The sequence below is a fragment of the Lutra lutra genome, chromosome 11 (assembly GCF_902655055.1).
Source record: "Lutra lutra chromosome 11, mLutLut1.2, whole genome shotgun sequence".
Lineage (NCBI taxonomy): Eukaryota > Metazoa > Chordata > Mammalia > Carnivora > Mustelidae > Lutra > Lutra lutra.
Window position 1 is genome coordinate 64,091,933 of NC_062288.1, and position 23,818 is coordinate 64,115,750.

Sequence of the window (23,818 nt, forward strand, 5' to 3'; positions counted from 1 at the left end):
TTATTTTTATATTTTTAACTGCATTTTAACTACCTGTGGTAACAAAGTTAATTCTCAAGATGCATTAAGGAGATGGTACAAAGTGATAGCATTGCATGTTTTCACTGAGATGCAAAAAGGCAAGCAAAATATAGTATGGTTTCTAAAGCTGGTCTTATGATAAGCTTTTGTGTCTTATCTCCCTCCTAACCCCTACCTAAAAGATTGGGTAGATATTCTAGGAAAATATCTGTGATGCCTATCCCCACCCATGGCTGGAGTATGGGACTCTCCTGTGTGTGTTTTAATAACACCTGCATTTTCACTTTCATAGCCCATGACATGACATGACAGGAGAGTTACAACATTTTCACCCTTGAGACCATGTATTCTTTAGGGCTGGTAGCTCCATGGAATAGTTCGTATAGAGCCTAGCACATCATATGCACTCAAATATTTGTGAATGAATGGCTTAGTGTCAATTTGGATGAACAGTTTTGGCCTTGTCACTGTTCCATCATTCCAAGCCCAGAACATAATCAAAATGGGAAAGCTGAGGTAGGAATGCATTAGCTGGAGTAACTGAACAATTAGGAAGACCTGAGTCCATATAATCCAACTTCCTTGCTTATCTGGGAACCAGGAAGGCATCCACTACTCTAACTCCCTACCAACAATCCTGATTCATTCAAATTCCAACAATCTAATTCATTTGCTTATAAATGCTCATAAGAAGATTAAAGAGTGTGGTTTTCATTAATGTGTTAATATAAGTTGAATCTGATTGCTTTTTTGACATCTGTAAAATGAGTTACAAGTGCTTTGGGTGAACTAACTGAAGGCACTTAAATGGGACCATAACTGGGGCTCTCTGGCTACTGGGAAGATGTTGGACCCTAGAAGGTGGGGAAGATGGTAATGCTGGTATATGGAAGAGCAAGCACAAAAAGAGGACGGGTCCAATGAACATTGTGCCTGCTTTATAATCCTTCCCAAAGTCTTACCTTTATTCTAGAGGCTAAAAGAGAAGTGAAGCATAAGTCCAAATGAAGGGTACATCGTGACAACACATTCCCTTTCATTTTCCCAAGCAGTTACTGTACCTCCTGGCACAATGAGTTCCTTAGGGTCAGACTCTCACATGAAGATTTGTGTGCAGAAAATTTAGTGGGGAGTGTTACAGGGAATAAAATCTCTGAAGGGGCAAAGAAAGCCTGATTAAGTATATGGAAGAAGTATGGATGTGATGCAGTAACAACAAAGTCTTTAGCCAAAGTTCCACTGGGAGCTCCTGAGCTGCAGAGTTGTCTCAACTGGGGTAAGAGGCCACACCATACAGCCCTGCACCCTTTGAAAAGGTCAACTGTGTATTCTAATCTAATCATGGAGGTAAAATCCATTATAGTAACATTTCTACAGATTTGGGCAAAAAATTTTGGAGGCTATTTTATAATTCTGCCTACCACAACTGCAATGACAGGTTGATAGATACCTTGGTAGAAGGAGGTCTGGTGACTTCTCTTCCTTTCCTAAATAGGACTGGAGAGTACTGAGTCTGAAAGGAGAGATTTTAGGATGAAGAACTTTGATCAGCTTGATAGGCTCAGCAGTCTGGGAGTTGGAGCAGAGGAAAAAGAGGTTAGGTTGAGGTTCTTCTGGGTAAATTGGGCAAAAAGACTACAGGTCAAGGGATATGACAGACTGAAATAAAGGACCATAGAACCTAGGCCAGAGACAGTAGACAGAGAAACCTGGAGTGAGAGAGAAGAGACAGGAATTAACTTGCAAGGGTTGCACTAGATGGCAAGGTATCTTTCCTTCTTTCTTTCTTTCTATTTCTCTCTCTTTCTTTCAAGGATTTTATTCATTTGAGACAGTGAAAGAGAGCATGAGTGGAGAGGGAGAAGCAGGCTCCCTGCTGAGCAGGGGACTAATACGGGAGTCAATCGCAGGACCCTGAGATCATGACATGAGCTGGAGGCAGACACTTAATGGACTGAGCCACCCAGGGGCACCACAAGATTTCAATTAAAGCAGGAAGTGGAGGAAGGCTTCAGGAAGAAGTTTACACTGAAAAAAATTAAATTAAAAACAACAATAACAATAACAACAACAAACCAGGAAGAGGTTTAAAATTTAGAGCAGTGGTTCTCTAAGTCTGGCCCTCAGACCAACAGTGACAGCATCATTTGGGCATCTGTCACAACTGCAAATTGTCCAGTCCACTCCAGACCTAGTAATCAGAAATTCTAAAATTCTAGGAGTTAAGACACAGGAATCTATTTTAACAACCACCCCAGGTGATTTTGCTGCACCATAAGTTTGACAATCATCTATATTATTCTCCCGTATTGTCATTGAGTATGTTTATGATGAATGGGTTTCTTGCAGGAGGAAGAAAATTCCTGCAAGGAGAATTTCCTGCTGCATGTTGAGCTAGGATGCCAAGGGTAGGTGTAAGACATGGCTGAATTTACTGGCCTTATAATTTTCAGTATTGACAAATCCTGGCCATTCCAATCTGGGCCAATCTTGTGTTACTGAGATAAATTTTCTAAGGCCAAGACTAGAAGCACTAACTGAAAAGAGCTGGAGAAAGAGTCTACCTGGCCTGCATCATTTATACTTTAAAGAGAGGGGCGGGACGCCTAGGTGGCTCAGTCCGTTAAGCGTCTGCCTGTCACGATCCCAGGGTCCTAAGATGGGCCCCAACGTGGGGCTCCCTGCTCAGCCTGCTTCTTCCTCGCCCTCTGCCCCTCACCTACTCATGTGCACACACACCCACTATCAAATAAATAAAATATTTAAACAATTTAAAAAATTAAAATTAAAAAAAGAGGGGGAATCCCCAGGTAAAGTGGCATAAAGTAGGAATAATGTGTTCCTGGGACCCAGAATGATGAAAGCAGCAACAGACGATGGTGAGGGAAGGACACTTGCTCATGAGCAAGATCTGGCTCTGCTTTGGCTTGGCAAAGAACAGACACCATCCCCAAGTTACAGGCCTACCCAACCTACTGAGCTTCCTCAGCTGCAGCGCAGTCAAAGGGACAAGTTCCCAGGTGGGCTGTGCTTAGCCAACGGGATGAAGATGTATATGGGGATGTGGGTAGCTGACCTAGTATAATAATCTCTATACCATTATAATTTTTCTGAATCTATTATTATGGAAATAATAATAGTCATGGGAAAATAGCAATAAGACGTAAGCAAGTTAAATACATGATTTTTCAATGTTATTACAGTGTATCTCACTATAAAAAAAAAAATCTCAAGCAATCATGCCAGGGGTTTATGAACAGGGATCTTTTGAGTGCAGGAAGGCCCAATATGCTTTGTATTGTTCAGTTAAAAAATGAAAAAGAAATGGTGCAGACAAATGTTTATAGTATGTTAAAAAGAGAGAAAACATTTTTTCCATGATATAAAAATATTTCTGGATGACTTCACAAGAAATTGGTAACATTAGCCATGGTGGAAGGGAACTGAGTGGCTGGGAGAGAGAAGAGGATTTTTCCTCATTAAACAAACCTTATAATGAATATATAGAAAATAATGAATATTTTCTAAATAAATAAAATAAATAAAATAATGAGCTTTTATTATCCTCGCATACAGAGAAAAATCAAACCTGAAGTCTCTGGGAACTAAGTAGCGCCCTGGGGAGGAAAGTCTGCAGCAGCACCTGGAGCGTCCTGAGACTCATTCCCTCGGTCCCGACTCCCTGGCAGAGGCAGCTTGAAGGAATCACAAACTGCAGGGATCAGCGGGAGGACGACACTGGATAAAGCTCTCCTGCCTGATATCAGCCACTGTCCAGAGCTAGCGCCTGGGAAAGTACAACTCACCCTCCTGTGGTCACATCTCTGCTGGAAGGCAGGTGAGAATTCACATGTGGGACACCAAATACCCCGCTCTCCTAGTCCTCCTGGATTGCGCGCCTCTGGTCTTTGGCCGCAGTGTCTGATTAGGGAGAAGAGAATGTTGAACATTCGAGTTGTTGTTCAGTCCGAGTCTGAACTCTCATTTGACTTGGAAGACTTATGCTTTTGTTTCTTCTTCTTCTTTTTCTTTTCCTTCTTCCTTTTCTTATGCTTTTCTTTCTTCTTCTTTTTCTTGTGTTTCTCTTTACTTGCTGAGGAACTGGAGCTGCTCCCATTCTCATCAGAGGTAGAATCCTCTAGTAACTGTTTCAACTGCTGTATCCTACACATAGAAGATTAACCAAAGAACATATTTAACTCAAAAAAAAAAAAAAGGTAAATAAAAATTATATAAGAGCAGCAGTGAAGGTAAAAAAAAATCATGAATAACCACCTTATTCATAGTATTTTTATTTTTCCCCATTCTTATCCATGTTTTCCCCATTCTTGTCCACACTGGTGCCTCTTTGATAGGACTGTACCCAGTGTATAAGACATTCTGTATTTTTTTCACTGTCCTAAATATTTCTGCATGTTTTTCCAGTCCTTGCTACATAACTTTAAACAGATGCTTCCTGGGGTGCCTGGGTGGCTCAGTTGGGTTAAAGCCTCTGCCTTTGGCTCAGGTCATGATCTTGGGGTCCTGGGATCAAGTCCGGCATAGGGCTCTCTGCTCGGCAGGGATCCTGCTTCCTCCTCTCTCTCTGCCTGCCTCTCTGCCTACTTGTGATCTCTGTCAAATAAATAAATAAAATCTTAAAAAAAAAAAGAAATATTAAAACAAACAAACAAACAAACAAATGCTTCCCTTACTTCATCAGCACCCCCCAACCACTCACAATCACTCAAGTTGGCCACTTGATAATCTAGATTATCTTTTTAACAATCAGAACTCCATGTAACCAGTTGGAGAAAATCAAACCCTCCACTTTCTTCATTCTATCTTTATTCAGGTCTAAGGATAATTTTTTTTTTTTAAAGATTTTATTTATTTATTTGACAGAGAGAAATCACAAGTAAGCAGAGAGGCAGGCAGAAAGAGAGGAGGAAGCAGGCTCCCTGCTGAGCAGAAAGCCCGATGTGGGGCTCAAACCCAGGACCTGGGATCATGACCTGAGCCGAAGGCAGTGGCTTAACCCACTGAGCCACCCAGGCGCCCCAATCTAAGGATAATTTTTAAGAATAGCTCAGCTCCGTAAAGACACTGGAGAAGATAAACTAAGTTACAACTGTCAACATCAACTATCAGGTGTGAGCAGGCAGGACCAAGCCCACTGCTTTAAGCTAACCCAAGTGGAATGAGGCTGGCCTGCAGGTTCCCTACCCACTGGCCTTTTCTGTGATGACTCCTGCCTTCCAAATAGTTGACAACTCCAATTCTAACTCCAATTCTAAAAGCAAATGCAATGAGTGAATAAACCATGTAAGATCCTAGGAAATAAAGGGAAACTAAATGCTTCCCCAAACAATCTTTATTCATGTAGCTTTAGGAATAAATATCACCTCACCAGATAGGTATTAAGTAATCCAATGTAAAAGTACTATAGAGTGAAATTGTTTTTAGGCTGTAGCTTATAGTATTTTTCAAAGGGGAGGTCTCTTCTATTCATCAAGAGACTCTGATTCTCATTTACAATTTTAGACACTAGAGCAAATAGCGTCTTTCTCTGATTGAGTAAATAACTACAAAAATATCCCTCACCCGGAGGGCGCCTGGGTGGCTCAGTGGGTTAAGCCGCTGCCTTCGGCTCAGGTCATGATCTCAGGGTCCTGGGATCGAGTCCCACGTCGGGCTCTCTGCTCAGCAAGAAGCCTGCTTCCCTCTCTCTCTCTCTCTCTCTGCCTTCCTCTCCGTCTACTTGTGATCTCTCTCCGTCAAATAAATAAATAAAAATCTTTAAAAAAAATAAAAAAAAATATCCCTCACCTTTAATTAAAACAAATCAGAAATTATCTTTCAATGTTAATTCCATTAGCACTCTAATATAGCCTCACCTGCTGAATAGGTGAACCTGTCCTTTGTAAAAAGGTTTATTATTGGGACGCCTGGGTGGCTCAGTTGGTTAAGCGGCTGCCTTTGGCTCAGGTCATGATCCCAGCGTCCTGAGATTGAGCCCCACATTGGGCTCCTTGCTCAGTGGAGAGCCTGCTTCTCCCTCTGCCTCTGCCTGCCACTCTGCTTGTGCTCGTGCTCTCTCTCTCTCTAACAAATTAAATAAAATCTTAAAAAAAAAATCTATTTCTTAAAAAAAAAAAAAGGTTTATTATTAGAAGAAGACGGCCCTGATGAGGAACTGGGAGGAGGCATAATAAGGAAAAGCACACACACATTCCTGGGCAAAAGAGGGAAACGCACACCTTCATGGAATTTCAGTGACTACAGCCTTGGCATCAGGCATTAATGTGGGAAAAATGAAGGGGTGAACAAATCAGGATTGGGTGAGATCCTTGTTACTTCCCTCACCTGTTTTCATCCTCTCAAAACCATCTGGATTTGAGGCAATCAGGAAGTCATATGAGTGGTGAGCTAAGTGAGACCCTGTTTTTGGACATTAAGGAACTCCAACCAAGGAAGTCAGGAAGCAGGAAGCAGGAGTAAGATCAGCCAGGTTTGCTCCGTGCTGACAAGTACTCAAAGTATGAAGTGAAAGAGAAGGGATGTTCCCTTTTAATTTTGAGGGGTGGATGCAGGAAACCATTAAAAAAGAATGAAATCTGGAGATTCTTTGTTGATTGCCTCTGAGCTGTCCCTGTCTTTAACTCCCCAAACATTTAAAGTTCAGGAAAGAAGGATTATACTCCTTCAAACCAAAATTCTTGGTGTTCAAAATTCTGTTACTGTTAAAGGAAAGGTGATTCTTGTTATTCAAAATGCAGTCATGGGCAAGCAAAATCAGCAACATACGGGAGACTGTTAGAAATGCATAGTGTTAGACCCAAATGCAGAAACACACAAGAATTTTAAGATTAGTTGGTGATTCATAGACATATTAAAGTTTGAGAACCACTGTTCTAGATAACACCACAATCAGTAAAATCAACGAAAGGATGTACATGTACATGTGTCTTTTATCCTATTTGGGATGAGTCAAAATTTTGTGGGGCCTGAGTTTAAATTATGGCGGGGGTTCTTTAGGAAAAAAAAATATCTTGCCTTGGCAAATTTCACAAAATTATATGACCATATCAACACATCATCATGTCCCCTTCAGGCCCTTGAAAATCAGAAGTGAGTAAAACTGGCTCTGGTCCCAATCCAGACACTTATTTTCCAAGTCAATGCAAATAACAATAAAATGGTAATTGAAATGGAGGCACATGAGTGGTACAGTCTGTTAAGCATCCGACTCTTGGTTTTGGCTCAGGTCATGAGCTCATGTATTGTAAGATCAAGCCTTGGGTAGGGCTCCAGGCTAGCAGGTAGTCTGCTTCAAGATTTTCTCCTTCTGCCCCTCTCTTCCCCCACTTAACCATGCTCATTCCCATTCTCTAAAATAAATAATGTAAGTAACCACCTCATAAAATAGAGCAGTGGTTTTCAAACTTAAAAAAACAAACAAAAAACCCCCACAAACCTGTAGATTTCCAAGTAAAGATGACAAACTAAACACATTTTTACTTGCTTTCATTCTCATCCTGACATCCCATAAAAATAACAATGAAGAGGATTCTTTTCAAAAGGAACAAGCCAGGAAGCACTTCAAGAATGCCCAAGTGACAACCTCCATAAAAGCACTGGAAATAGTTGTAAACTTGCCCAAATCAACTTATTTGAAACTCTAGAAATTAACCAATGGTTTGCCACAATCTGAGGAGCATCCATTCAAGAAAAGCTAGTGAAGTTTGGTAAGAACAGCAGGATTTCTGGCATTTTAACCAGACCTACTCCCAGCCCTCTCTCCTGATCTCCACAATAATCTTAAAAACCAACAGCCTTGCAACCATGACAGCTATGAAAAGCAAGAGTCCTGAACCCTCAAGGGAGTAAAACCAGATTACGAGCCCCCCAAAAAAACCTAATCCCAGAGCATAGAGCCACACTGACAGCATGTTGTTGCTATGTAACCAGTCATACAGCTTTTCCTAAAGCCCAATCCCTCAGGATATTTGTTGAAATACTGTTTAACATCACAGTTGCCAATGGCTGTGATATCATTTGATAAACAGGAACCCAGCTAAAAATGTAAAAGATCTGGGGAGTGGGATGTCCATAGAGGGCTTTCAAAAATTCTGACACAATCCTGGGAAGCTAGAAGGCTGTGCCCATGTGCCAACATCTGTTACATTCTGTTTTTTTGATTAGTACCCATCCTAATGGGTGCGAGGTGATATTTCGCTGTAGATTTGATTTGTATTTCCTTAATGATTACTGATACTGAGAATCGTTTCATGAGCTTACTGGATATCTATATACCTTCTTTAGAGAAATGTCTATTCAAGTCCTTTACCAAATTTTAATAAGACTGTCTCTTCATTGTTTTTAGGAGTTCTCTATATATTATAGATATAATCCTTTATCAGATATGATTTGCAAATATTTTCTCCAATTCTGAAAGCTGCCTTTTTATTCTATTGATAATGTTTTTATTCACAAAATTTTGAAGTCAAATTTGTCCCTTTTTTTGGTTGTTGCTTGTACCTTTGGTGTTTGATCCAAGAAATCACTGCCAAATCCAATTTTCTACAGCTTTGCCCTATGTTTTCTTCTAAGAGACTTTATAGTTTTAGGTCTTACACTTGTCTTTGATCCACTTAAGGTTAAATTTTGTATATGGTATTAGATAAGGGTCCAACTCATTCTTTTGCATGGGAATAACTGTTTTTTTTTTTTTTTTTTTTTTTTAAAGAAAGACTGTTCTTTCCCCATTTAATGGTCTTGGCTCCAACATAACAAGAGATCATAACAAAAAAGATGACTCAACATACAGGAAAAAGAAGATTCAACAGAGGAAATAAGCTAAGGGAAACTGCAGAATGATGGTCTTAGTTCCGGGTCCCCCTAACAAAATATAGACTGGGTCACTTACACAATAGGAATTTATTTTCTCACAGTGCTGGACACTGGAAATCTACAATTTGGATGCCAACAAGGTTGTTTTCTGATGATTACTCTACTGACTTGTAGACAGCTATGTCCTCTCATAGCGTGTCCACACACTGGAGACAAGCTCTCTGTTCTCTTCTTAAGAGGAATTAATCACATCATCAGAGCCATCCTCATCACTTCATCTAATCCTAATACTACCCAAAGACCCCATCTCCAAATACCATCCCACTGGGGATTAGGGCTTCAACATATGAATTTGTAGAGGGACGCAAACATTCTATTCAAAACCCAAAGTGAAGGGAGATCTCTGGATGACAAGCATGGAAGCAACCATTGTCAGTGGATGAAATTAATAGAATGCCTTAAGCATGTGAAGGTCTTAAGATTGAACCTTTAGAACAATTTGAGTAAAAATCAGTACATGGAAGCCAAAAACAATAACAGAATAAAACAAAACCACACATGCACACACAAATACCAAAAAACAAGACAACCATTAATCCAGGGGAAAGGAGGGAAGTCTTCAGGATGCATGACATGAAAAGTAATCAGTTTACTATATGATTCAGCTCTGGATATTATCATAATGAAATAAACATCAAAGACTTATCTAACCAAAATTATGAAAAAACCATTTTGGGGAAGATGTGATATAATAAGGGTAGATGTGTGTGGTAGGACCAGGAGAGAGCTAAATTCTCATCTTCCATTGTACAATGTCAACAAATAACAGCTAAACCTGAAAAATCAATACATATGTGAACTTAGACATATAAAGATAAATATCAAAATAACCAAGTAAAAAAAATCTATAAATGGAAATGGAGAAAAGAGACTGGAAACTATTTTAATTATGTGTATGAAGAATCTTTGGACAAACAAATGTCTTTAAAAGGCAGCAGTACCCTTTCTTCAAATACCATCTTATGCTAGATGAAAAGTGTTGTGGCCCTGGTAGGGTGGGGGTATGCATGAACAACACACTGTTGTGGACCCACCCTCTGGGGCCCACAGCTCCTCTCAAGTTACATGGATGAAACCTTAACACTGACTTTGATGCGGGAGTGTGGTGGTGAATGATGATGCAAGACCCAAAGGGACCTGCCTTCCAATACATCCCTTGTCCTTCCTGGCATTTCTACTACGGAATATCTGCGGTGACAACAAATTAAATAACAACAAAAAAAAAGTAAACACGCTTTATAAATCATGGTGTATAACTTGCGTGTATGGAGGAGTGTTACTTGCAACTCTCCCGTGCTCACACTGCATAACTTTGACTTCTTTCCCCAGTGGCATCCAAAGTCCTTTGGTTGGTGTGTGAGCCAGAAATTCCTTGGCATGTTCGTTGCCTGGTACATCTGGTATACAGTCTTCCGGCTTAGTCTCATCTTCCTAAAAAAGGAAACAGCGTGTACACAACATGGCAAAAAAGCCCAGGAATTCTCTCCTACCTGCTTCAGAACACAGCACTGCCTGGCTCTCTCATGGGCTGGACATGCCCATGTCATCCTAAGTCACCCTCTCAAATACTAGAAAGAAAGACAAATTATACCTGACAGAAAAAACCAGAAGAACTATATCATGAAAATGATTAAAAATTATATTACTAGTATCGTTCATTTAAGAATGATTTGTGAGCTCCAAATCCTGATTCTAGATCACAAAAATTAGATTCAGATCACAAACTTTTCTGCTACCTTAAAGGCCTTGTGGAATAAAGCAAAGTATAGAATTAAACAAGATTTTCTGAAATAATAAAAATAACATGTTAAACTAAAAACAATTATTATCCCTTGGAAACCACTGTTACATTTTACAATCTCACACCTGCTGTATATGAAGTGTGTTTTACCACCAAGTAACTTCGTTACACAATTTAAGGTGCTTTTTTTTTTTTTAACCATCTGATTGTTTTCAGTTCCCATGAATATTAAATTTATAATGGAAGAAGGTTTTGTAACAATCTTTTCTTTTCACTGAACATGAGCAAGCAGAAAGCTGTTCTGGCCTCCATCGAGCCCTCTAGGTCTCCCTCCCGCAGAGAGACTGGACTCTAGGGCCAGGTGCTGCCAGGGGTGGAGGTGGGTAGGGGGGTGTCCTGCACCAGGGGCCGGACCAGAAGACCTTCCAGTTTCCCCAGAGACTACTGTTCTCTGAGCTAATGATACTCAGGAAACCAGCAGCAAGTCAGAGAAGGAGCACAGCTGTGAGAAGATGCAGCCACAGCGAGAGAGAGGGAGGGAGAAGGGGACTGATCACTGAGGAACATGTGGGCCTGCCACCGTTTCTTAGGGAACAGGCACACGGCTGATTACATTTCTACAAAGGCACAGGCTGGACACGGAAAGCACAAAGTGTATGAACCGACTGGCATCTGCAGGAAGAAGCAGGGTTCCATAAAAGGACGTTCAAAATCACATGCAACAGGTTTTCATAACAAGTTACTGAGCCTGAGCACTGAGTCAAATATGTCTAAGAGGATGACCAAAGGCACAAACTTCACACTGACCTTGATAAGCCCAGGAGGAGGTTTTTCATAACTAGAAATGAAAAGAAAAAAACATCATCAATCATGTTAACAGGAATGTAACACATTTTAGTGAGCAAAAAGCAACTGCAGGCCAAAATAAAAAGGATATTTTTAGTAAAACCTTAAAAGTACATTAAATCGAAAGCAGTTAATAAAATATGCCCAGCAGTCAGAGATCCCATATAAATGAACTGATGCTATGCCACGTCCTGCAGAGAGATCCAGAGCTGAAATTCACTGAGGGAATAATTCACTGAGGTGTCGGAGCACAGTGACTTTATTGTTCAAGAGAAAGCAAGAGATTGCAGGGGGAATGTCAAAGAAGAAGACCTGTGAGCTAATCATGGTTCCAAACTGTCACAGCTGTCAGGTTATTTACCTAGCATAACATCCATTTACTCAACACTGAAGAGGCGCATGGGGGAGGAGGTTGAGAAGTCTTTTCTAACTTGGTTGGGGGTAGCATGAGCGGGGGAGGCAGGAGGGCCCGTTGGAAGGGAAGGAAATGGAGTTGATCTGTCCTAGAGGCTTCCTCTCCCATTTCCTTGCAGATCCTGGTTCAAATCCTGCCCACCACCCTGCCTGCAGAGCGAGCCATCTGCTCCTCAGCTCTCTGATAGCCTCACTGGACCCAGGGTCCAGGATCCTTGCCCGGTGCCTGATGACAGGCAGCATTCAACAAGAATGCTGCTAGAGTAAGCAGGGAATGGACTTTTCCTTTGAGCTCTCAGACCACCCCCGCCAAGGGAACATATACAACATGCCTATGCAACCAATTCATTTTCACTTCCCATTACTCTGCCGGAATTGCCCCAAAAGGCTTCTGGACTCCAAATCTGGATAATTAGTACCAAATGCTCGTGTTCACTTTTCAGTGCTGACCCACTTCTAGCTAGAACATACACCACGTGGGTGTTTATTTGGCTTTTAACTGTGAATGCCTATGGGACCATGAAGGAAAATAAGAATGAAAAAAAGAAACGTGATAACCAAACATCCTGGGTCCATTTAGCACCCCCACAAAGAACATTTTACTGAGGACATCTGAGCATAGCAGCTGGCTTAAAATTGTGAAAAGATTCTAGAAACTTGGAAATGTGAGAGATTCAACATTGCTGCACCCAGATGGTGAAGCAAGGGTGAGTAATTAGGTGTTCTATAATGAACAGATTTACATTTATGAACAGATACACATCAATAAATCTTTAAAAAGTGAATTATATATTGACATGGGGGCAAGCTCCATAACAGTTTAAATTAAAAAAAAAAAAAAGGTGGGGGGAGGAGACATGGAACAAAACAATGTATTTGGTAAGCGTCTATTTGTGTGCATAGGAAGAAAGAGACTATATATGGCCACACAGATACATACCTTTTAGGTACCTCTAAAGGATAGCAAAGAAACTAATTACATGCTTGCCCCTAGAGACAGGAACTAAGGATAATAAATGGAAGAGATCTTTGTTTTTCATTCTATTCAAATCTACATGCATTAACCTGCAAAATGCTTTTTAATTGCAAAAGAAAATGAAATCAGTGGTAACTACATTACAGCTCTGTCGGTATAAACACAGGTTAATATATTTCTGAAAGAAAAACCAAGGTAACTTGGGACTAAGAAAGAAAAATGGAGCCAAAAATATGCTATTAGGAGTTCATATCTGCTATAGAGTTATATATGCTAGATTTCTGTTTTAATAATCAATGCTATTTCTGTAATAGTTTGAGGAAAATAACCTCCATTCTAGCCCTAACTAACTTGATATTTTCCTACTAGAAAAAAGGAGCAGGTACAATAGGCAAAACTAAATTTGATATTCAGGTAGTATTAAAGATTCCATATAAAAACTTACTCCTTGTAGAAGTAATCAAATACTGTGCTAGGCATGTTGTTAGGTACTAGAAGGGAGAACTAAGGGCATAAGGATATAACTAGTTAAATCCAAAAAACATATAAAATGAAAACTGCTCTCAGGATACCTGGGTGGCTCAGTTGGTTAGGCATCTGCCTTCAACTCAGATCACGATCCCAGGGTCCTTGCTCAGCGGGGGCCCTGCTTCTTTTTCTGCCTGCTGCCCCCCCTGCTTGTGCACGTACACACACACTCTCTCTCTGACAAATAAAATAAAATAAAATAAAATAAAATAAAATAAAATAAAATAAAATAAAATAAAATAAAACTGCTCTCAGAAATGACAATACATCTTTATAATTGTCCTGATACAAAGAAATATTCTTACTTCTTGGAGTAAGTAGAATTCTAGCAGGAGAATTTTTCAGTTTTAAATCAGTGTTAATGTGAATCGTGCAGAAGGAAAGTGAGGCAGGGTAGAAACCTCATGGGCTTTGGAGGTAAAAACCTTGAGTTTGAATTACGATTCATTCTCACTGTGTACTTTCGGCAATTGACTTATCCCACACACTTCACAATGCTGGCTTCAGTCCTTTGTTGAAGACAAGTCCATGCTCTCAAGAACCTTATGAGGCACCTCTAGACTGGAGCACTAGCATCACAGAGGCCAAGATCTGGGGCAACAGAGGTGGAAGAAAACAACTTGGCAGGGAGTAAATGACAAATGCCATGAGTCTCTAATCTGGAATTTTTCTGAGCAGAGGAGGATCTGCCCCATGAAGATTACATAGTAAACAACTAGGCACGAACAGATTTAGCTTCTTAGGTGTGGTACAGTGATTTCCCAAAGCAAATGCTTAAAACATTTTCCAACACAACATGGTGGCATAATCTAGGAGAACAATGGAAATCTGCACAAATTGGAGAAATGATATAGTTCATCTGCAGCCATTCATTTAAAATACTGATGCCATGGTTTATACACAGAGACCAAAGGGAGTTTGGTAGTAGTCTATGAATCCAATAATCCAGTAATACATCCTATGAGCCACAGGAGTTGTACAAAAACAACATATGGCCAATTAAATGGAAATCCAAATTCCTGAAAAATATGTAATTGTTATTGCCAAGATGAAAAGGAGTGTGATGGAACTACACATTGTGAAATCTTTAGCAATCACATTCCCTAAAAAATCCCGTTTACAACTGTTCTCACAAATATAAAGGAAGGTAGTTGATGGCTCAAGGGTCACACTGAAAAGAGCAGGCCAGCCTCCAACAGTGCAATGCATTTTGTGTCAAAGCTCCCAGGTTAATTATAAAGAATCTGAGTCCTTTGAGGACTTTTCCTTACATCATCATCTTAGCTTAGGTAAGGCAAGTGCCTGAAACAGAATCGAAGTATGTATGGAAGAACTCCGTGAGCACCAATCTTACAAGTCAGCCTGCTAACTACAGAAGGACAGAATCACAGAAAAGAACTGGAAGGTCATGAATCCACCTCCCACCTGAGGTTTCAGTCTCCTTGACAACCCGCCCTCCTCCCGCGGCTTCCAGACTCTCTCCCGGATCCCGCTGGAGCTGGGGGCGCACCGCGCCCCTTTCGGTCAGGCCATGCTGACCAGCAACCCCAGGAGACTCTGGTCCTAATTCTTTTGGCTGAGCTGGAATTGGCCTCTTTGTAGCCCCCACCCTTCTTGCTGGTAAAAGCCCCCAGGGCTAAAGAGAACAAGTCCCCACTCTTCCATCTTTGGGATCTTTAGGGACAGGTCCGTCACCCCACTCTTCAGCCCTCCCCTCCCCACCGCACTAACGGTAGAGGACGGCGTGTTCTCTTCCCTTCTCAGCGGCAGATGAAGAGAATGGGGGGTTTATCCCGTGCCCGGCGGGCCCCGTGAACCCACCACCCTGAAAGGGCAGGACCGCAGCGCTCACCGCACCTGCCGCGTGTTCAGTCCCCAGTTCCCCACCCAGCGACCACGAAGTGCCGCACGACCTCGGGCGGGGAATAAAGCCCGAGCTCTCCTGCCCGGCCAGGCCGCTCGGCGCGCCGGGGGAACGGCCCTTCCCTCCCCGCAGAGGCACGACTGCAAGTCCGGGCGCCAGCGCCGCACGGGTCCCCGGGAACCCAGTCTCCCGCGCCCCCGGCTCACCGCGACCCAGCGCCTCTCGGAGGAGCGGGGGCGGCGGGGACTCACAAGGACTCCAGGTGCTTGAGCTGCTGCAGCTGCTGCGCGTCGTGCCGCCGCCGCTTCTGCTCCCGGCGCCGCTGCAGCTCCTGCTCGGCCGGCTCCCGCGGCCGCCGCACGCCCCCGGCCCTGGCATCGTCGCGCCCCGGCCGGGACGACATCGCGGCCCGCGCGGCTGAGGTGGCCCGGCGGCGCACCTCAGGCGGCTGAGGCGGCGAAGACGGCACTTACTCCGCGCCGCGGCCGGCCGACCCCGCAGTGCTCCCTCTTGCCGCCCGCCCGGGTAGGGCCCGCTGTCCCCGCCGAGGCCTCGTGGTCCCCGCCTCCCGTCAGGCCTCCCCGCCGCCTCCCGTGTAAGGGCCCCAAGTCCGCGCTGGGAGCTCCCGGGCCCCGCCGCTAGGCCGACCGGGGTCGGAGCGCGCCCCCTGGCGGCGGCCGCGAGCGGGGCGGTGGAGGCCTGCGGGACAGCCGGGGAGCCCCGCCCCCTCGCGCGCGCCCCTCCCCTGGGAGGACCCGGGGACCAGAACCGGGAGGCTTTGCAGCCCCCCTGGCTAGACACTGGCTGCTGCTACTTGGTGCTGGGATTCACCCAGCTTTGAAGAAAGCAAGACACCTCAGAGAAATTCTCTGATTTTCCAGCGCTTGGTTAAGACAGAGCCAGCCTGCAGTCTATCTAGACAAGGTTTGGGTGCTGCACGGAAGGCTATAGACACTGAGCGCTTTTTATGTGCTCGTCACTGAGCTGAGCCAGTAAGAAAAGTTGATTTAATCTTTTAAAAACTTACTAAGCGCTGTTATTACCCGTATGTATTACTCTTATTTTATAGATAAAGAGGCCGAGAGAGTTAAATAACATGCCCAAGGATGCAGCAATAGAAGTCATGGAGCCAGGCTGCGAATTGTTAAAGTGCTTAACTAGGTTGTATTTTGTAAATGCATCTGATCTGTGAAGTTCCGCTCAGTATTTTGCTTTAACATAATGGAAGAAACCACAAAAGAAGTAAAAGTTAACAGGATAGGGAATATTCCCCTCAAATGTGGCGTTCAATATGTAATACTTAAAATATACAAGGAGCTCCTTCATATTTATTAGAAAAAATCCAAATGAACCAACACAAAGACTATGAACAGAAACACATGTTACACTGAAGTGTTCCAGAGTTTGGAAATCAGGTTTCCCTCTGAAAGGTAACTGTTGCATGAACCAATCCAGTTGTTGGGCCAATAAGTGGCCTGTAAATGTCTTGCAAGATGTTTTCATCTAGTCAAGGAGAACATAGTCTAAGATATGATTGAGAAACAAAAAGTGTGACTTAATTGTATTACAGAAACAAGATGGTCTATAGAATCTAAAAAAGGGGAACCTGGGAAAAATATAGATGGTGTTTGTCCAGCATTGTGTGCTGAAGACACAAATTATATAAACACATGAGTGTTCTGAACACTAGAGAAATATGCACCACTGAGAATGAGGCATAAATTTGACCAACCCTCGCCCCATCTTTTCTTCTTTAATTGAAGTGTAGTTGACATACAGTATTAGTTTCAGGTATACAACATAATGATTCAACATTTATATACATTAAGAAATGTTTACCTTGATATGTGTAGTTACCATCTGTCACCATGCAAAGTTACAACAGTATGATTGACTATATTCCCTGTGATGCATTTTTCTTCCTTGTGACTTATTTATTTTATAGCTGGAAGTTCGTGCCTCTTAATCCCCTTCACCTATCTCACACATTTCCCCCCTCCACCCCTGTAGCATCCACCAATTTGTTCTCTATGAAACTGTTTCTATTGCTTTGTTTTTTCTTCTAGTTTCCACATTAGTGAAATCATGGTATTGTCTTTTTCTGTCTGACTTATTGCACTTAGCCTAATACCTTCTATGCCCATTCATGTTGTCAAAAATGGCAAGATTTCATTCCTTTTTATGGCTGAATAATATTTCACTTCTTTATCCATTCATCTATAGATGGACACATGTTGTTTCCATATCTTGGTTGTAGTAAATAATACTGGAAAATTTGGCCCCATCTTAAGGGAAATACCTTTCAAGACTCACCAAGCCTCTGTGCTCTGATTCCATTCTCACCCAGCACCATCCTGAAAGTGTGTTATACCAGATCCTAATATGAGGAGAATGCTGTTTTTCTCAGATCTGAGTATTGGGGTGAGTGGAACGGTGGGTCTCCTCCTGTAAATTAGTAACTTGACATTGCAATTTGTAATCTAATATCTTATGACTTTAGTTATTGTGGCAAATGGCATTATCCAAGTCGCCTGCAATAATCTCTCTCATTTGTTTTCTACGAATGATCTTGATACTCCTCCCATAGAGAGGTGGGCTCTATTCCTCTTTCCTTGAATCTAGACCAACCTTAGTGATTTTATTGTAACCAGTAGAAAGTAATGGACAATTACTTTCATTACTAGGAAGTGATGCCTCATTATTTTTAAGATTAGATCAGAAAAGATCGTATAGCTTCCACATTGTTCTCTTGAAATATTTCCTCCTAAAGCCTTCAGGAATGTAAGCTGTTCCACTGCCCTGAAGCCACCATACTGTGAGGAAGCCCAAATTAACTCATGAGGAGAAATCACATGAAGAAACGTTGAGATTCAATAAACAGAGGGATGCCTGGCCAGACTCCAGTGCCTAACCACCCCAAACCCAAGTCGGACGACTCCACAGTGCAAACCAAAGTAAATCTAAGGGTCTCAGATCAACCAGGCTGAACCAGAATTGTTCCTCCCATCCTCAAAAGGCTTTGTTGTTGACCAAGCTATGCCCCTAAAGTAAAAGAAAAGAAGGAAGAAGAAAGAAGAAGGAAAAGATAAAAGGAAAAAAAAACACCAGATGTTCTCCAACCAAAACCAGTGACCTTATAGCAAACCATCAAATAATCTGAAAACCTTAGGATATACTTCTATGCAGCAACCAGGTGAGTTGGGTTTCTCTCACTTGCAATTATAAGAATCTTTTTGTTTTGTTTTGTTTTGTTTTTATTTGACAGAGAGATCACAAGCAGGCAGAGAGGCAGGCAGAGAGAGAGGAGGAAGCAGGCTCCCCGAGAGAGCAGAGAGCCCGATGCGGGGCTCGATCCCAGGCTCCGAGATCATGACCTGAGCCGAAGGCAGCGGCTTAACCCACTGAGCCACCCAGGGGCCCCGCAATTATAAGAATCTTGACCAGCAGTTCTTTCTACCTATGGGTCCTGTCCCATGCTATAATAAAAACGCCTTTCCGCATAAAAACAAACAAATTTGCTCACATTTTATTATTTTTGTAGTTATATTTATAAATTAGATTGGTGCCCAGTTTTTCTCTCTCTCCCCGTGTTTGCCAGGTTTTAGTATCGGGATAGTTTGCTTCCCAGAAAAGCTGAGAAAGCCTTGGTGATTTGCTTTCATTAGTTTAAAATTTTAATAAGTAAGAACAACCAATTCTAAGCTAAGAATTCGTTTAAGTACTCAAAAGAATTTCTTGGGGTTTCTGGATCTTTACTGTGAAGTCCTACCTAGCTTAGTCACGTGTGTGGGACCATGCTCAATCTTTGCTATTACTTTGCTATTAAGTACGAGCTCACAGTCCATCCACTAAAGGCTTGGGGAACAGTCACAGTAACTTAAAACCCTCTCTGGAAGCTATCAGGGGAGTTTCAGAATACACGCCTCTCCCTTTCTCTTTAAGTATTATCCTGAAAACAAAAACAAAAAACAAAACCCCCTGAAGAATGTTTTCAGTCTTTTTCATGTAGAATTCATTCTTGTAACTAAGTTAAAAAAAAACATAATAATCTAAGTTTCCCTCTCTACTCAAAGCAGCCAGAAGTAATTCGATCCGCGGCCACGTAGGAGCCTCTGGTGGCGCTAAATCTGGAGAGTCTCCAGGGACAGGCGGAGGCCCGCGAGTTGGCCTGGTTGGTAAACGCTTTTCCTTTTTCAACTTTGGGCCAAAGCCCCGTCCCGAGGAGTTCACGATTTCTCCCTCGAGGACAGGTTCCCTCTGAAGCTGCCAGCCGGCTTCCCCTGGCGGGCCCGCTCGCTGGGCAGGGCAGGGCAGGGCAGGGCAGGGCCGGGCAGGGCCCGGGCGGCGCCGGGCGCGGCAGGCCAGCCCTGGCGCGCGGCTGCGGCTCCTCCCCTCACTGGATGTGGCCGGGGGGGTGGGAGGCGGGGGGTGAGCGAGGGGGTGGCGGCTGCCGCCCGAGGAGGGCCGGCAGTCTTTTCCACGTTTGCAAACGCCGCGGCGCGCCCAGCTCCGACCCTCGCCGCCCGAGTTCCGCACGCCCTCGCCGGCTCCGCGTCGCGCCCCGCGCCCGCCCCTCGCTGCTCTCCTCGACGCCCCTGATGGCGTTCAGGGCCCGGGGCTGGCGACCCCCGCCGCCGCCGCTGCTGCTGCTACTGCTCTGGGTGACGGGGCAGGCGGCGCCGGTGGCGGGCCTGGGCCTCGACACGGAGCTGCAGATCGAGCGGCGCTTCGTGCCCGACGAGTGCCCGCGCACCGTGCGCAGCGGCGACTTCGTGCGTTACCACTACGTGGGGACATTCCCCGACGGCCAGAAGTTCGACTCCAGGTACCGCGCCCCGGACGCCCGGCCCGGGCCTCTGAGGCAGCAGCGTCCGCTCTCCCGCTTCTCTCTCTCCGGACAGGCCTTTCCCTCCGGACGGACCTCCCCCAGCTCCGCCCCGCGAACCCCGCGCTCCTCCTTCTCCTCCTCCTCCTTCTCCCCAAAAGCCCAGCCACCCTAAACCTCTCCGCGGTGGGGTGAGCCTACCGAGCCTTACGCTCCCCTGGTCCGCCGGCCTGGGACTGGAGTTTTGGATAGGACCTGGCGCAGAGAGGCTGGAACTTCCTGTCCTTCCGGCGCATTCACACAACGTGAAATTGGTGTAAAATGGCCCCTCTGCAAATAGACCTCCACCCCAAGAGTAAATGTTGATGTCTGTCTGCCACCTCCCTTTCCTGGCCCTTAGACAGACAGGCTCGTTGAATCAGATGATGCGTCTCACTGTAGATGATGATGCTGGTGGTAATGGTGACGATGAGCTGATGATAGCAGCCGTTAACATTTATGGAGCTATTACAATGTGCCAGGATAGTTCTAAGTGCTTTCTGTACAATGAACTCATTCATTTCTTACAATAGATCTTTTAGGTGGGTACCATTATTTTGCCAGTGAGGTCACTTGAGGCCACTGAGGCTAAGAAACTTGTTTAAATGGAGTCCGACTGAAAACCCTGACCGTCCAAGGTCAGGGTCTGTGCTCGAAGGTACTACCTCCCTTCATATTTGGCCACTGGGTGTGGGCAGGTCACTCAGCTTTGCCCTGGGGCCTTGAACCATGCCCAGGATTCTCTCCCTCATCTCTGTCCTGAGATCACAGTACTTGTTCCCAACTTGTTCGCAGCTTCTCTCCAGTGGAGCTTTAGGGTTAAGAGACCTTTTTCTCCAGCTACAGTCCGCTCTCCTCCCCAAGGCTTTGTTACAAACCCAGGTCTGTGCCTGCACTTCTCTCAGTGAATCACCAGCCTAGGCAAAGAGAACAATTTGTTGAGCCTCTGCCCTAGGCTGTGCAGGCTCATTCCAGAAGTCATCTTTTAAAAAAATACTTATAGCCTCTCTTGCCTTTTTTGGAGTTTCAGACAATGAATATACAAAAGCAGTTTAGCATGCAAACTGGTACATAGGCAAGTGCTTAAAAATGGTCCTTCTTTCTGTTGTTGCTTGTTTTTATTGTTTTATTGTTTTTTAATGTTGCTTCTTTTTATTTTTAACAGCTTTACTGAGATATAATTCACATACCATACAATTCACCCATTTAAAGCATACGATTTGGTGGTTTTTATTATATTCATAGATTTGTGCAGCCATCACCGCTGTCTAATTCTAGGACATTCTCATCACTCCAAAAAAGAAAGGCTGGACCCATTAGGTCACTCCCCTCCCCACCAGCCCTAGGCAACCACTGATCTACTTTCTATCTCTATATGGAATCCTATAATTTGTACTGATTTGTATCTGGCTTCTTTCAGCATAATATTTTCAGGGTTCATCCATGTTGTAGCATGTACCAGTACCCCATTCCTTTTTAATAGTGTGTAACATTCCATGGCATGACTGTACGTGTATTGTTTATCCATTCATCAGTTGTGGGTCATTTGTATTGCTTATACTTTTCGGCCAATGAACATTTGTGTACAGGGTTTTGTGTGGATATGTGCTTTTCTTTCTTTTGGATCTATACCTCGGAGTGGACTTGCTGGGTCCTATGGTGACTGTGTAACTTTTTGAGGAACTGCCAAACTGTTTTCCAATGCGGCTTCATCATTTTATACTCCCACTGGCAATGGTTGAGTGTCTTAGTTCTCCACATTCTCCCCCAACAACTGCAATTTTCTTTTTTATTCTCGCTTTCCTAGGGGGGTATGAAGTGGTATCTCACTGTGCTTTTGGTTCACATTTTCCTAATGACTAATGATGCTGAGCATCTTTTTATATGTTAGTTGGCCATTTGTATATCTTCTTTCATCTGCTTCTTTAGTTAGAAGATAGTGAAGAATTTCCTGCTTGTGCTGATGGTAATTAATAATTCCCACTAGAACAAGTTGTCTGGTACTTTTCCTCTCTCTAGTCATGGCAGCCACTGTGAGGCAGTGTGGGACAATGGAAGACATTAGAAGGAGGCACTACCATCCATCCAATCAGCAAATGTGTGTGTAGTGTCTGCCCCTGAAGACAGTGTCCTTCACTGTCCTACAGCTTGTAGTCCGGGCCATGGTGTCGTGTGATATATACAGAAAGAATAATAGTATACACTTTTGTCTGTCATGTAGAGTTCACACAGTTCTTACCATATACCCTTCAATGTATGAATTCATTTAATCTCAAAGAAATTCATTAACCTCACAAGACAATGAAGTAGGTAACTTGACAGCAAATGAAGAAACGGAGGCTTGGAAAGTTCAAGTAATTTGCTCAAGGGTTGGCTGCTATGTCGCAGAGTGAGGTTTTGAACTTGAGTGGCGTAGGGCCAGACTCTGTAGCCAGACTCTGTGGTCCACAGTCCATGCATATATACAATGAAAGAAGGTCAAAGAGCTATGGAAACACACAGAAAGCTCAAACTGTGTGTTGCATGGGGTTGGTGAGAGAGAGAGAGAGTGGTCGGGATGAAATTCCAAGATTGCAAGGCTAAGACCTGAAGATGATTAAAATCGACCAGGGCTGGGGCACGTGGGTGACTCTTGGTTTCGGCTCAAGCCCTGATCTCAGTCAGGGTCATGGGATGGAGCCCCACTGCGCTCAGTCAGCATGGAGTCGGCTTGAGATTCTCTCTCTCTCTCCCTCTGCCCTTCTCGCTCATGCTCTTCCTGTCTCTCTAAAATAAATACATAAATCTTAAATAAAATAAAATAAAGTAAAAAAAAAAAAAAAAAGTGACCAGAGCTGAGTGGAGGGGTGAGGGCTGTGGAGGGAAGAAAGGCTGTGGCTGGTGGAGGGCAGAGCTGATACAGAGGCCTGCTGGTGGGCAGTGGGAGTGTTGTTTCGGGGTCTGTGAAAGCTCTTCACTACAGCCTGAGTTTGGAGTGAGAGTTGAGGAGTGGTCGATAGGGAAAAAAGAGAGGCCAGAGGAGGCTGGAGAGGAAGGCTGGGCCCAACTCTGAGGATCTTTTTTCCTGGCTATGGAATTTGGACTTTGTCTAGGACAATGGAAAGCCATTGAAGAATTTTAATCAGGGGCGTGAGAGATCAGACTTTTCTGTGGCTGCAGTGTGGAGAGCGGGGTGGAAAGGGCAGGACACACAGTAGGTGTTCTACCAGTGTGGGTTTTTCTCTAGGGCTTCCATTTTTTTTGGAATTTATGAAGCATTAAGGCACAACTTTGCCATTCCTGCCCAAAAAGCTTAGGGGAGGATAAATCTAAGGTATTTTGGGTTCTGGGTGCTTATTTGGAGGTTTTACTCAGAAGAAAATAGCTGTCACCCTGACCAGAGCCATAAGCCACAAAGGGCTCCTCTTTTCCTAGAACTTTCTTCCTGCGTCTCTGCCTGGCACTTGGGAGCAGTTAATATCTTTTCAGCTTATGAGCATTTGCACTTGCCAGGAGGCCCAGCCCTCTAGCCCTTGGCAGTGGAGCCTCTGTGGGCTTGTTAATATGCTTCTGTGGCTGCTGCTCCAGACTGAAGAAGACAGGAGCTCCCAGGCTATAGTTTCCAGGGGGCTCCTGCTCACCCTCTCCAGCTCTTGCAAGCTCCTTGTCAGCCACTCCTGATTCAGCTTTTTT

At 43.7% G+C, this 23,818-nt stretch overlaps 2 protein-coding genes across 3 annotated transcripts in view; one reads left to right on the forward strand and one right to left on the reverse strand.

Annotated features, from left to right (window-relative positions):
* Window positions 1-3,998: 3,998 nt before the first annotated feature.
* LOC125080509 (translation initiation factor IF-2-like) lies at window positions 3,999-17,635 on the reverse strand. Its single transcript, XM_047694374.1, has 5 exons — window positions 17,596-17,635; window positions 15,489-16,058; window positions 11,462-11,492; window positions 10,215-10,344; window positions 3,999-4,185 (listed from the first exon to the last, which is right to left on the reverse strand). The coding sequence occupies exons 1-5, from the start codon at window positions 17,633-17,635 to the stop codon at window positions 4,144-4,146; spliced, it is 813 nt and encodes a 270-aa protein (XP_047550330.1). The 3' UTR covers window positions 3,999-4,143.
* Window positions 17,636-19,709: 2,074 nt separating this feature from the next.
* FKBP9 (FKBP prolyl isomerase 9) overlaps window positions 19,710-23,818 on the forward strand; it is a 39,412-nt gene continuing 35,303 nt past the window's right edge. For both annotated transcript variants that reach the window (XR_007121389.1, XM_047694222.1), the window contains exon 1: window positions 19,710-20,107. Coding sequence is in view for 1 of the 2 variants with exons in the window: in XM_047694222.1 (XP_047550178.1) it covers window positions 19,881-20,107 (227 nt within the window). In the remaining variant the exon portion in view is untranslated. The remainder of the gene's footprint in view (window positions 20,108-23,818) is intronic.